The sequence below is a fragment of the Melozone crissalis genome, unplaced genomic scaffold (genome assembly GCF_028551555.1).
Source record: "Melozone crissalis strain CALT ecotype California unplaced genomic scaffold, PUWL_Pcris_2 ptg000062l_1, whole genome shotgun sequence".
Lineage (NCBI taxonomy): Eukaryota > Metazoa > Chordata > Aves > Passeriformes > Passerellidae > Melozone > Melozone crissalis.
In genome coordinates, this window is record NW_026535840.1 from 1,460,188 (window position 1) to 1,473,377 (window position 13,190).

At 49.1% G+C, this 13,190-nt stretch overlaps 1 protein-coding gene across 1 annotated transcript in view; it reads right to left on the reverse strand.

The window, feature by feature from the left end:
- The window catches only part of COL13A1 (collagen type XIII alpha 1 chain), an 86,568-nt gene that overhangs the window by 44,629 nt on the left and 28,749 nt on the right, over positions 1-13,190 (reverse strand). The window contains exons 4-13 of the mRNA XM_054288404.1: positions 12,528-12,554; positions 9,988-10,023; positions 9,368-9,394; positions 7,627-7,677; positions 3,909-3,944; positions 3,048-3,074; positions 2,131-2,157; positions 1,054-1,080; positions 937-963; positions 648-674 (exon numbers count right to left, since the gene is read on the reverse strand). Of these exons, the coding sequence (XP_054144379.1) occupies positions 648-674; positions 937-963; positions 1,054-1,080; positions 2,131-2,157; positions 3,048-3,074; positions 3,909-3,944; positions 7,627-7,677; positions 9,368-9,394; positions 9,988-10,023; positions 12,528-12,554 (312 nt within the window). The remainder of the gene's footprint in view (positions 1-647; positions 675-936; positions 964-1,053; positions 1,081-2,130; positions 2,158-3,047; positions 3,075-3,908; positions 3,945-7,626; positions 7,678-9,367; positions 9,395-9,987; positions 10,024-12,527; positions 12,555-13,190) is intronic.

The following is a 13,190-nucleotide window of genomic DNA, read 5'->3' on the forward strand; positions in this document are numbered from 1 at the left end:
AAGGAGCAGGTGGGGCAACATCCTGGCTTTCATTAAACAGTTGCTGGCATCAACCCTCCCACTCAGGCAGATCTTCCACCAGCCTTGGGGACCAGCATGGGGACCAGCTCACTGGGGAGCTGACAGAGCACCATGGCCAGGGTCACCCTCAGGCAGGGAGCATTCTCCTTGTCTCTATGCAGGGATGACACCAGCAGAGGGAGAAGAAAAAGGGAGGAATGATGATAGAGTTTTCCCCAGGTCTTCAAGGAAGACAGCACGGAGCCAGTGCAGCAGCTCAGGCACGAGTGGGTGACCTCTGCTCCTCCAGAACCGCCAGGTTTCACTGGGCTTTGGGCTGAGGATGTGGATCTCTCCCTCTCCAGCACAGAGCACAGGAGGGTCTCCAGGAAGCAGAACTGACAGCAGCTATCCGGGGGTCAGCTCTGGTGGGCAGGAACACAGACCGGATAGCCAACATCCCTCCTGGAAAACCTTATCTGCTGCTTTTCTGCGAAACGCATCCATCAGCCCAGCACTGCCCCGGGGCCCAGATGACGCATCTTGTTAATGGAACCATCCCCACCTCCGACAAAAAGGCACTCAAACCAAGGAGGATTAACATGCAGGAAGGCACGGGACAGAGGATAACAACGCTAATGACTTACCCTGTGCGGGTACTCTGCACACTGACCCTGCGAAAGAAGGGGATTAAAAAGGAAAGAGTTGAAACCACAAACAGAGGCGACCAAAATAGGCACGCGGGGTCAGAGCCAGACGGTGTAAATCATTGTGACTCTATCAGACTGAGTGCAGCTATGCCAATTTGCACCCGATAAGCACCCTGCCTCCTGTCCCATCCCCTGAGCCCTCTGCTCTTGGTACTTCTCACTCACAGCCACATCAAGCAGCACCAAGTCCCTTCCTCACTTTTAACAAGGCCCCCATTGAAATTACCTTCTCTCCTTTTTGTCCTGGGGGTCCCTGTAAGAGAAAAGGCATCAAAAAAGGCCTCAGTAAATGAAGGAGTTCAGAGAATGCAAGGGGAGAGGGATTCAGGGGAGAGATACTTACAGGCTGTCCCCTGGGACCTGCAGCACCCTTTAAAGAAACACAGAATTTAACAGGGGATGATTTGCCATTTACAGTGGCAAAAAGACAGAGTATGGAGTAGGTGAAAAACTGAGCTTTCAAAAACAATTGTGAAGAAAATTCCCAAGAGAGATCCGGGTTCCCTTTGTTACTCTGGAGGAGTGAAAAATGCACACGTGCTCTGGCTGCGCCACAGGGGGGGGAATTAAAAGGAGAGGGGGAAAAATCATCGGGAAAACACAGCCTTATTGTTCCCAGGACCTCAGCTGACAGCATCTCCTCAGCCACGCTCTGGGATGGAACCAGAGGCAGCCAGGACTGAAGCCTGAGCTGGGATTGTGCGACAGGGGACTGGGGAGGGGGATCTCCAACATGTGCTTGCCAGAGGGCTATAGGGACACTCGGGCTCAAAAAGCAGAATTACAGAATTAGCAGAAGAAAACATTCAGCACTTCAGTGAGCGAAGGCGACTACAGGGCCTCCTTCTTGACACACTCATATTTGGGATTTCATTATCAGAGATGTCAAGAGGAACGAGACAGCATTTGGGCTTCCATAAAGTGCAGTCTGAGTTTATCATTTTCCACCAAAAGCATTTTAGTATGATGCACATATGAAACAGAGCTTCAAGAGGCTGTGGGGGGAGTGGGGGGAACCACATTTAATACAAAAAACATGCTTTTTTTGGTTGTTGTTAGATAAGTTGAAAGCTGCCAGATGGGTTTTCAGAAATCTTTTCATCAACTTTTACTTGTCCTATGAGGCCAACCACAAAAAATGTCAGCTCCCAGAATATATTTAAAGAACATAATTGCTAAGTGCAAGGAAAACACATCCCATGCCTAACTAGAGAGTTGCTGTTGTGACATGACGAATGTGCTAGCCATAATGCAAAAATTACAGACATGCATCCCAGCCCTGCTATTATGAAGTTACAGAATTAGGGATGCAGCTAGTGCATCAGCTGAGGGAAGATTGCTACCCTGCCTTGTTTCCAGCTGAAGCACAACATCATTGCAAACCAACCCACCACCCACACACAAACAGATGGATTTTTACCATCTCTCCCTTCTGTCCAGGATGCCCCTGCAAAAGAGAGGAAACACACATCAGCTTTGGCCTCTGCAGACTCTAGGTGATGTTGATTTAACAGCTTCTGCTGAGTGAAGTGTGTGTCCCCAGAGCAGAACAAGAAAGGGGCTGCCACATCTCTCTTGGGGGTGAAGTTCCTCGTGGCAAAACCAGGAAATGAGAAGCCAGAGGTGTGAGCTACCAGCTCCTTCTCCCCTGCAGCACTGGAGGAGTGTGGTGGGGAGCCTGGCTGCATGGCTGCTGCATGGAGCTATGGGTCTCATGCCCACTGGGTTCATGGAGAAGGAGCTCATTTGTGCCCAGCTCTGAAGAACTTGGGTTTCTACTGCAAATCTCTAAGGACAGCATGGAGGTCTCACAGAATCTTTAGGATCCTTCTCTCCTCTACTGCAGCTTTTTGGTACAGCAGCTTTTGGCTAAAAAGCAGAGGGCTGATACCTCAGGGACCTGCTCTGCCTGATTCTGGTGGCAGTGCCTGCTTCACAGGCTGCTGCACCTGTGAACTCCCAGTTTACAGATTTACCTAGAAAGAAACAGGCCATACTCTGCCTTCCTGCATCTCCTGACTCCTGCATCTCCCCCAAGGCATCTGTGGCATCCTCCTGCCTGCCAACCTCCTCGCTTTCTTTTAATCCATGCATGTGCATGGCACCGCAAAACAATCCCCTTCAAACACAGGGTGTAACACCGAGGTTCCAGCCCAGTGGGACCAGCAGGAGAGCTGTAACACCCAGTGGGACCAGCAGGAGAGCTGTAACACCCCGTGGGACCAGCAGGAGAGGTGTAACACCCAGTGGGACCAGCAGGAGAGGTGTAACACCGAGGTTCCAGCCCAGTGGGACCAGCAGGAGGCAGGGCAGAAGCCTGCAGAGTTCTTTGCTTACCGGTTTGCCATCCAAGCCAATAGGGCCCTGAAATGAAAGAGGACAAATGATGAGAAACGCTTTCCCCAGCATCTTGTACATCTTGTCCACCTGCCCCAGGAAGCACTGTGTGCCACAGGACTGCGTGGGCTGGGATGATGTGAGGTGATTCCCTGCCCTCCTGTCCAGGCCTGGCAGGTCCTTGGCTCGTTGAGAACCAGCCCAGATTTCAAACTGCTTCAGCAGGGACCTGCTCACTGTCAGCACATTTCAGCAGCAATGCTGGACACGGGAACAGAAACAAGGAGGGATTCACATGCAATTTGCAAAAATAAATCTCAGAATTTAAAATTTTACAGTGTTGGGTAAACCAGTTGAACACCAGTAGTTTTCTCGGGACTTTGATTTAAAAGGGCACCCGCCTTTGGGGGAAAAGGAACTTTTGCAAGTGACAGAATAATAAAAGTGTCTCAGGGAAGAGGTGACACACAGCTCAGCACATGCTGAAGGTACTGTTTGATGAGAAACAGGCTCCACAGGGGTTGTTTTCCTTGTTTGGGATAGGGGTATTTCTTAGGATGATTTTCTTTTACTCAACAGATCTGGCTTTAACTTTGTTATTTTAACACTTGGGGATTTTTTAAAATTAATTTCCTTTCAGAGTTGTGTGGTTTGGTTTAGTAGGTTTTTTTTTCTCCCTAAGTGTTGTTTAAAAGAAGCAAAAAAAGTAGCAGAAAAACAAATGAAGAAAAAACTGCTTTTTCCAGTGATATCAGGTCAGGTCATTGGTTTCAGGAAGGAATGATGAGCTACAGCAAGCACTTAGGAGGCTTCCTAGTAGTACCACACATCCGTACCTCATAAATTCAGAGCTGCACTTACCGGGAATCCAGGAAAACCTCTTGTTCCAGGCTGTCCCTGGGAAGGATGAAACAGAGACAGCACTTTAGAGGAACTCAAATGAATTTTGATGGATCCTAAGTCCTCTCTACAGAGCCTTTCCTCCAGCCTCTGACCAATTATCCTACAACTCTCTGAAGAGATACCCAACTCCCCTCCAAGGGGAAAGTGTCTTGGGAAGGAGGGGAAATCTCTCCACTCCAATTTGTACAGGGCCAAGAAAAGGCTGGAGCAGCTCCAGTTTGGATTACAGGCAGTTTCCTTGAAGTTTCTACATTAATTAAATGGGTGTCCCTAGCCCATATGTTAGGCTTTTGGAGTATATTCCAGAGGCTGAGCTCATTTTATGGCAGTTCTTGCTGCCATAAACCTGAGATGTTTAATGCAGGGTGCTGTTCTGTGCAAGACAAGACTGCAGGTCACTGGTGTCTAAATACAACCATCCCTCTCCTCCTCCAGCCCTCATCTTATACCTCAGCTCATTCATTTTGCTCAGAAATAATTCTGGAGGTGGTTTTTTTTCCCTCTTCTGTTTCTTTTCTTTTTATTTTTATCCTCTGAGAGCTAAGACAAAAAGGAGAGTTGGGCTGTGTGATGAGAGGAACATGAGCACCACGACTTTTCCCCCTGCCCCTTCCTGGCTAGCTGTGGCTACCAGTTTGGGATCAGGTACAGCAAACACTGGCTTGGGATGAGTTTGGCAGCTTCTTCATCCCCTACTTAAAAACACCAAAAAAAAAAAAAGAAAATGTGCTGGCTGTTAATTTTTCATAGTTCTTCAATTTTTGGGGCTTGTGACATCCCAGGTCACAGTTACTGTAGCTTTGTTGGTATCCAGGAAAGATGCCACTTCATTTAAGGATTTTTCAATCTGTTTAAAAAAGAAAAAGGTCAGGAAGCATATGGTCCATCTGGCCCAGACTTCAGCAGATCTTGCAGCAGTCTCATGTGGACAGAAGCAGCCGGATGAGGTAAATCCTGTGCCACGCTCATCAGCTGACCACTGTGGCATGCCCTGAAAGCTGGGCTGGCATGCCAAAATGCCCAGCTTCCTTATGTCTTCTCTCATTTTGGGAAAAAAAAATGCTTTCTTCAGCAATTTGAGCTACCATGAGTGGACTGCTGGAATTTCCTAGGATAGAGCTGGGCATAAACAGGGTGTCTGCCTTAAACTAGAGTGATCCCATGTGGTGCTGAGGGAAGGGAAGGGCAAGGAAGAAATGGGGCTCCTGGGCTGTGAGGCTGAGGTTTGCCACAGTGAAGCAATAACAACCCTTTGGGAGACCTCAGAGTTGCACTGACAGGGAAAACCTTCACCTTCCTTCAGGCAACACCTCAGAGCATCTCTCTGTCTGCAGAGAGACTCAGTGAGGGTTTATCCCTGCAGAGGATGGGCCCAAACAGCCTCTTTGCAGGGTTTGAGGGATGCCCCCACCACAGAATCCCTCACATCGCAGTCAGGAGTTCTGGTTTGCTGTGCAATGCTAGCAGGAGCTAATCACATTTGCACTATTTCTTTAGTTCTGCAAAGCTGAACTCGGTCAGCTTTGCTTTGCAAGATACACACAAAACCACCTGGCCCTGTTGGCCAGTGACCAGGAGGGAAGATAGGCTATAAATTAAAGGATCTGTCCACTGCTGGCTTCTGAAAAGGCAAGAAGCGAGAAGATCCTAGCCAGAATTCTGGTTCCCTGTTGGACACCTCCCTGACAAAAAGTGCTAAAAAAAGAATTAGGGAGAAAACCTGGAAATGGTGCAATTTGGCTTCCTCTGTAGACTACAGACTGCTGCTTCTCTCTCCTTGGAGGACAGCAGGATGATTTGCACGGTATCACGCCAAGACAACAGTTCAGCAGCGAGCCACTCCAAGAGACTGTTTTTGTTGGGTGGCTGGTTTTCCTTGTCTCCTTTTTAAAATGTTGATTGTATGAAGTACGTAATCCTGGGAGCTGCCAGATCATGGAGACCGTCTGTTTCTGCCACTATTGGTGCGCTGGCCCTCTCTGGCCAGGAGCTGAGCAGCTCTGAGCTCCGGCAAAAACTTCAACCTCCAAACAAAAATCTGGAAACTATTTGTCATCCCACATCTTTCCCAGTGGCCCCTTGGCCAGGGTTTCCGTGTTTGTCCTCAGTGCTCAGCCATCCTTCTGACCTATCACCAGCTCCCCAGGAAACGGGATCATCTTCACAGTAGGCTTTGCAGGGGGAAAGCGTGGAGCTGGGCTGCTCCTGGCACCTCAGGGCTTTGACTGGTGTAGGCAAAACCCCATTTTAGACACCATCTGCCACCTAATTTTTCTGCTGCTTTAAAGATGCAACGTGTTCTGCACTTTCCCAAACGGCAGCAAAGCAGACAAAATTGTCCTGCAGGCCAAGCACGTGTCCTTCAATAAAACTGTCTCCTTTGCAGGACCTACACGGACAGGACCTGATGGCTTTTCTCTCTGATTACTATAATTACCCTGTTCAGACCAGAGCTTGTGAGAAACAGCAAAAACAACGGGGCACTTACCCTCCAAAATCTGCTGTTTGTGCAGCAGGGTGGTCTTGCTCAGGGCTTGGCTTGAGAGACTTGCCAGCCCCTGTTCTTTGCCTGGACACGTGGCCAGGGGCCATCTGCCAGGCATAAAACCCTCGGGGAGACCCATTTGGGTCCTGGGCTTTGGTTCTGTCGCTTCCCAAACTGCAGCATCCCCGGCAGGTGGGCCCGGGGACCAGCAAAGCTGGTTTTCATTAGAAACACTTGTCATGGGGCTTTTGGGAAGTTAATTGGAAAGCCAGATGTAGCCAAGTGTTTGCACTGCCTGGGTCTGTCTCACTTGACCTCGCTGTGAAACAAAGGCTGCCAGCAGCCCATCCTCTCTGCAGGTCAAGGACGGTGCTCTCCACAGGTTAATCAAAATCGGAAGTGCCCACTGGGAGGGAGAGAATCGAATCTCCAGGTCTTTTTTCATGGAAATCTCCGGTGGAGGCTGTGCAGGGATGGAGTGGAGAGGTCTGGCTGCACCCACACAAAAGCAGAGGCTTGATGGCTGAGCCACAGTGCAAGAAGCACCCAGCATTTAGGGCACACAAACACTCCAACCCTTCACCTTGGCCTTTTTTTATGGCCCCGTCCTCGCAAAAAGTTTTGTCTGGCTGACTCGTTGCACCCTGTAGAGACACTTTTACTGGAAGTGGAGCAAAATCCCGCCTTTTCTCAGCCAGATAAGCAGTGACCATGCTGACAAAGAGCTTCCAAGATTTTGGGTACATGACAAGGACCTCTGAACCACGCTTTGTCTTTGTGAGCTCCCCAGTCACTGGCTTAGCTCTGACCCTGTTTGTCAGTAAAATCAGGGGGCTTGTTCCCTGCTGATTAAACCAAAGGCTGAAATCAGCCAGGCAAAGGGCAAATTTTCTCCAAAAGTGATATCAGCCCTGTTGCACAAAGGAAATACACTTCTTCCTTTTAAATGCAGGACTCTGGTTTCCTTGCCAAGGGAAGGCTTCCTCATTTGTTCTGGAACGTGAGCTATAATTTCATTATATATAGTATATAATAGCAGTATAAAACCAAGGCTGGCTCAGCATGGGAACCACATTATACAGGGTTTTTGCTCTTTCCAGCTGATGCTGAGTCTTAATGCCCCTCCTAAGGCTTTCCCAGTAACTTGCCCGCATCCTGAATCAGGCAAAAATAGAGAGAAAAGTCACTTACGGGTGGGCCACGGGGCCCGATGATGGACATGCCAGCTTCTCCTGGAGCACCCTGCAGAGAGACAAAGCAGAGGAAAGGGCTGAAAACAGGAGAGGAAAGACAAAGACAACTATATTCCTGTCAAGAGCGGGGTTAAATGCGGGTGCCTTAGGTGTGAGATCTTCAGGGCTCACGGGGCAGCTGCTGTTCTGGCCTCCCCCAGCTCCTGCCTGACACTTTGGGAAAAAAGATGTTCTTGAGAGCTGCTCAGATGTGCCAGAAAATGGAAGCTGCACAGCAAGGAGAAGTATAAACACATAAAACACTTTCTGGCAAAACAGATGTTCTGCCCCATTGCAAGTGTGAAAGATGGCCTGAAACCCTTTCAGTTTCCTTCCTGTGAGTTCCAGGAGGCTTGTGTCCTGCAGAAGAAAGAAAAAGAGGGATGTGCTGGGCTCCAGGGAAAGGGGAGCTGCAGGCAGATCATTTGGTTACTCCAGAAATGCCTTGCTTGTGTACTTCTCAAACTCAATAGAGATGTGGATGAAAACAAAGCAAAGTGCTTGCTGGAAAAGGAAACAGCTGCCTCTCCAACTCCCAGCCACCCACAGCGTGTGATGGGCAGGACATGTCACTCCCTTTGGAAACATGATGTATTCCTGAGAGGCAGCTCCAGAAGTGCCCAGGGCTGAGGAGCTTTGGGACAGAGCATCCCGTAAACCAAGCAGCCTGCAAGAAAGCAAAGCACTCTGAAAAACAAAGCTATGGACTGCCAAAGACTAAGGGCTCTCAGGGAGGCCTTTGGGGCAGCAGGGGCAATTAGGAGGGATTTTTTTCCATTCTTTGTTTGTATCTATCTGCTGTCCCTTCATGGAAACTTTGGTCAGAAACAAATGCAAGGACATGCAGAGAAAAAAGCAGAATGGCTTCAGGTGGGAAATTCTGGTCTGTTGGATGTTGGTTGGCTGAGCAAAGGGTGAACACAAGGATGAACAATCTCTATCCTGCTTTCCCCCTTCCTTGTTGTGTTTTTCTCTCTATTATGAATAGGAGCAAGCGGGTCTGGTATGGTACTGCATAGATGACCTTCCTTGTCAGGTAAATATCCATAACCTTTCTTAATTTCTACACATTGTTTTCACAAATCCCAAACACCTCCATTTCCCTGCTCTGCCAGGTGGGAGGTACTCACAGCTCTGGGGAAAATACACTAACACTGAAATGCCAAAAACGAGCCAGCAGCAGGATCGCTTTGTAAACCAGCACTTCTTTGTGGGTACAAATCTCAACTCACTGCACAGCACACAGTCTGTGAGATGGTGTCCCACAGACCATCAGCTTTCCTCAGGAGGAAAAGGTCCCACCATGTCAGAAATAGGAGTGTGCCATGCCACTTCTACTCCTTGCTCCCACCTGCACCAGGGATCAGGCTAACCTGGGAGGCAGAGGGGAGCTGCAGGTTGGCTGGGGCAAGCAGAGCTGCCAGAGGGGGAGAAAGTCAATGGTTAAAATCCAGCAAGCCTTGAAGGGAGCCCTGCATGTGCCCACTGGCTCTTAGGCTGTTAGTAAATTGTCATAAACAAGAAACACAGCATCTCTGGAGGCCGAATGGCCTGGAAGGAATTTGGGAAATACATTTGCACTGACACGGAAGATGGGGCAGCCCAAAGCTGGCTGCGGTGGCCGTGACTGTGACAGGGGAGTTGGGCTGGCCCTAGAAGGACAGTCTGGGGGTGCTAGAGGCTACAGGGAGCTGACTCACCTTCTCTCCAGATTGCCCCTTTAGTCCCTGGGTCAGTGGCAGCCGTCACAGCCACATGCAAGAGGGTGCAGGGAAGAGAGAGAGAGAGAAAGGAGAGACACAAACACAGGCGTCAGCGGCAAAGGCACGCTCTGCCCCCCACAACCCTGGCTATGGGGCCGGCACCAGCAGGGTGGCCTCACTCCTGCCCCAGTCCCCTTCCCCATCCTCACCACGGGATGCCTGAGCAAGGAGCAGCTCCACAATCCAGCACTCAGCCAGGCAGGGCACGGCCCCCTTTGCTCAGGGCAGCTGCCAGTGGCAAGCAGGGGTGCGTGTTAGGAAACCCAGGCTTAGCAAGCCCAGCTGGCGCACCAGGTGGCAGCGGGAGACACCCAGACAGGGGATGCTGAACCAGAGCAGGGCCTGGATAGGACAGGTGACATGGAAACACCTCCCCAGCATGTATGTGGCTTGCAGGGCTGGTCACCCTGGTGAGAGCAGGGGAGCCCCTCAGGTGTGGGGCTCAGAGAGAGTAGTTTTGCTCAAACTGACAAGGATTATCCTGAAAGCCACCCCCAGATCCTGGGGGCTGGAAGAGAATGGGAAGGATAAGGCACACAAAAGAGGGTTTGACTCACCGGCCGCCCAGGGATTCCCATCGCACCTTTGTCCCCCTGGCAATTAAAGCAAAAATCAGAGGGAATTGGTAACTGGTCAAAAGCAAATTTATAAAACAGCACACCTGAACTAAGCCACAGCAGCAGCTTCACACCGTGGTGCAAGTGCCCAGGGATTTTGAGAGGGAGAAGGTTAAAGAGTAAAATGTGCTGTCTTTAGAATGTGTGAGGCACCAGTTCCACATATGACAAACCCACTCATCTCACAACAGAAATTACATACAGCAATTCAGGCAGCAGAAGGAGGACAGGAGTCTCCAGTCAGACAAAGTACTTTCCCTATTTCCAGCACCTCATAAAATCCAGGTCCTGGGAACTGGCTTCCTGCAGTGGCCAACTGTCACATTCTTCTCTTTCTTGACCAAAGTCATCTGGGTGTTAGCTATTTATTTATAGAGTTATCACTTTAAAACACAATTCTTTTAGACTTAAAAACACTGTCCTGTCCAGAAGCAAGAGAAAAATGTGAGAACACAAGCTGACACAGGAAAAAGCATGTCTGGAAGAAGACATATGAGCAGCTGTTTTCAGTGTCCTCTACCCCTCCGAGATACTTCCCAGTGCATTGTCAGCATGTGAGTGATCCTAACAGTGGTTTTGGGAATGACTTTGGGTCAGGTGACACTGGACAGAGCCTCGTAAACACATGAACATAGCACCAGTGACAATTTTCTTCACCCACTTACCTACAAGGCTGCCTCTTACAGCTAAATTGTACTATGCAATTACCAAAAAAAAAAAAAAATAAAAAAAATTACCCCCTCTGCATTCCTGGTCACCAAAACTGAAGGCTGTGCAGATCTGGAAGACAGCAGCTCATTGCTAAAGGATCTTGATGATTATGGCTTCAGCAGTTATGTAGCTTTTACTCTATATTTTGCAAAAATGACGTGATAATAATCCCTCAGTTCTGTTTCCAGCGATGTTTGGGGTTTCCTTATGTAAAACAGAACGTTCCTGCCCCTGGCTGGCTGTGTCTGTAGACACAAACCTGGTTTTCTGGTTTCTGCAGCTGGAGACACCAGCCCCACTGGTGCCACCTCTCGATGCCTCCCCACACGTTCAGTCCCAGCGCGTGTGAACACAATATGAGATCTCTGGGAGGGGAAGGCACTTAGCTCTGTTTGTCCTTCTGGGTGTACACAAAGGCTGTGTATCCCAAACTCAAACATCATTGCTTGGGACCAAACCATTCCCTGGTGGAAGCTCAGTCATTTCCCTCTGCAGAGCTGGGGGGGCTGTTTGGTATGGGGGGCATTCCTTTCCAGTGCAGCTAATGTTGTGATAAATTGAAGAGGCATGTACACTTTGCAAAAGCACCTCTTTCAGACGGATGAAACCCTGAACAGCTGCTTGATTCTAAGTTTTGTTGAGGATATATTATGGGAAACTGCTTTCTTCTAGGGTTTTAGGTGGGTTCTCAGTCCTGCTAATATTTGCCTATCACTGTGCCAGCAGTGAGTGGAGCTCCTGGTGTCAGCATCTGGCCCTGGCATCACTTTGTGGCTGCTGGAAAACAAAATACTGAGCTTTCCTCTGCTTTTAGTCCCTTAAATGCTGCTTTCCTCCAGAGCCGAGCCCAGGCTGATTTCCCTGATGGCTTTTGAGGTAACAGCTGAATTTGCCTCTTCTGTCTCTGCTGTGGCTGGTGCTGGAGCAGGAAGGGCCCAGGGTCAGGGCTGAGCTGTGTCAGGTCCCCTGTGAGCACCTGGAGTGGTACATGACGGCACCGTGTCTGGAATGTGGCTACAGCACAGGGGGAGCTCCCTCTAGGACAGCAAATAAATGCCAGATGTTTGTAAGGAAAGGTTGCCTGTGACAGGCAACCAGGAAAGAGCACTTGGGGGTGGATGATACTGTGTAGGCTGGTTATAAAGTCATGAAAAGCTGCCTGAAGCTCCCACATCAGAGTTAAAAGAGCATGAAAGGCAAGCAGCAGCCCCTGTCCTGAGCCAGGGGAGAGCCAGCAGCACAGTTTGCATTTCCTGCACTGGGAAACTGCCTCTTATGGCTCGTGCAGGCTCCAGGTGAGCCACAGCCTGGGGAGCAGGGAACCATCACCAGAAAATCACACTGCTGTAATTCCAAAGCTCCTTCCTCAGCCATGACTAACCCAGATGCAGATACTGTTATTATGGATTTTTGCATTTGTCCCAAGGTGACTTAGGCCTTCTAAATCCTACTGCAACTAGCAAATCCCATCAGTGAGAACACTGAACACTTTGCCTCTCCAACCAGACCCTCAATGGCATCTTCAAAAGTTGTGTTTCCCACTCATAGGAGGGTTCAGGAGGATCATGCTACCCTTTAAGTTTGGACCTACAAAGTTCCTGTGGTCCCTACTCTGCATGGGCCATGTCCTGATTGCAATATTCTATTCCATGTCCCATTTTTTATGCAAGTCTGCTTTCTATCACCTTAAGAATGCTGGGGGCCTCCTGATCAAAGTACTGTCAGAGAGAAAGAATGAGGGGAAGAAACAGAAATCATGAAGTATTTACCAGGAGTTGTGGCCTTTCTGTGAGGCCCTGGAAGAAAATACACTGAAACAGCAAAAGCCAGCCTCAAACTCCAAAAGGAGGGCTTGATAAAGACATGGAATCACATGGAAGTGTTTAGGAAACAGAATGGTTAACAAAACTCTCCACAGCTCCTTGACCATCAGCTCTGATTGCCTCGGTTTCCTAATCTCCTGCTTGTGAAGTTCTCTCTCCTTTTGGCACGACTCTACCCACAGCTCTCCGCACGAGCTATGAAGGTATCTGCAAGTCCACGGAGAACAAGCTAATTACAGGGCTTTGACTTTCCTCCTTAAGTTTCCATCTGCTAAATATTATTTTTTCATGTATGGAATTGCTGCAGTTGCCACAGAAATGTTGCATGATCAGAAATGGGAGAGAAAATGTCCGTGAGAGGATCATTTGCTTCGGATGTGGTCCAGACAGCAAAAGGACTATTGCAGGATTTCATCACTTCCTTCCTTCACCCCTTTTAGTCCCAATCTCATCAAATATCTTACATGACTGCGGGTTGCCCTTGTCTTCACCAAAGCCCTCACCGACTTCAGGAATAAGGGTGGAAGTGTTCATTGGGCAAGAGAAGAACGTGAAGTTCCCTTTTGCTGCTCTGGTGGTGCTCATCCATTTCCCTGGCTCTTGTCCTTG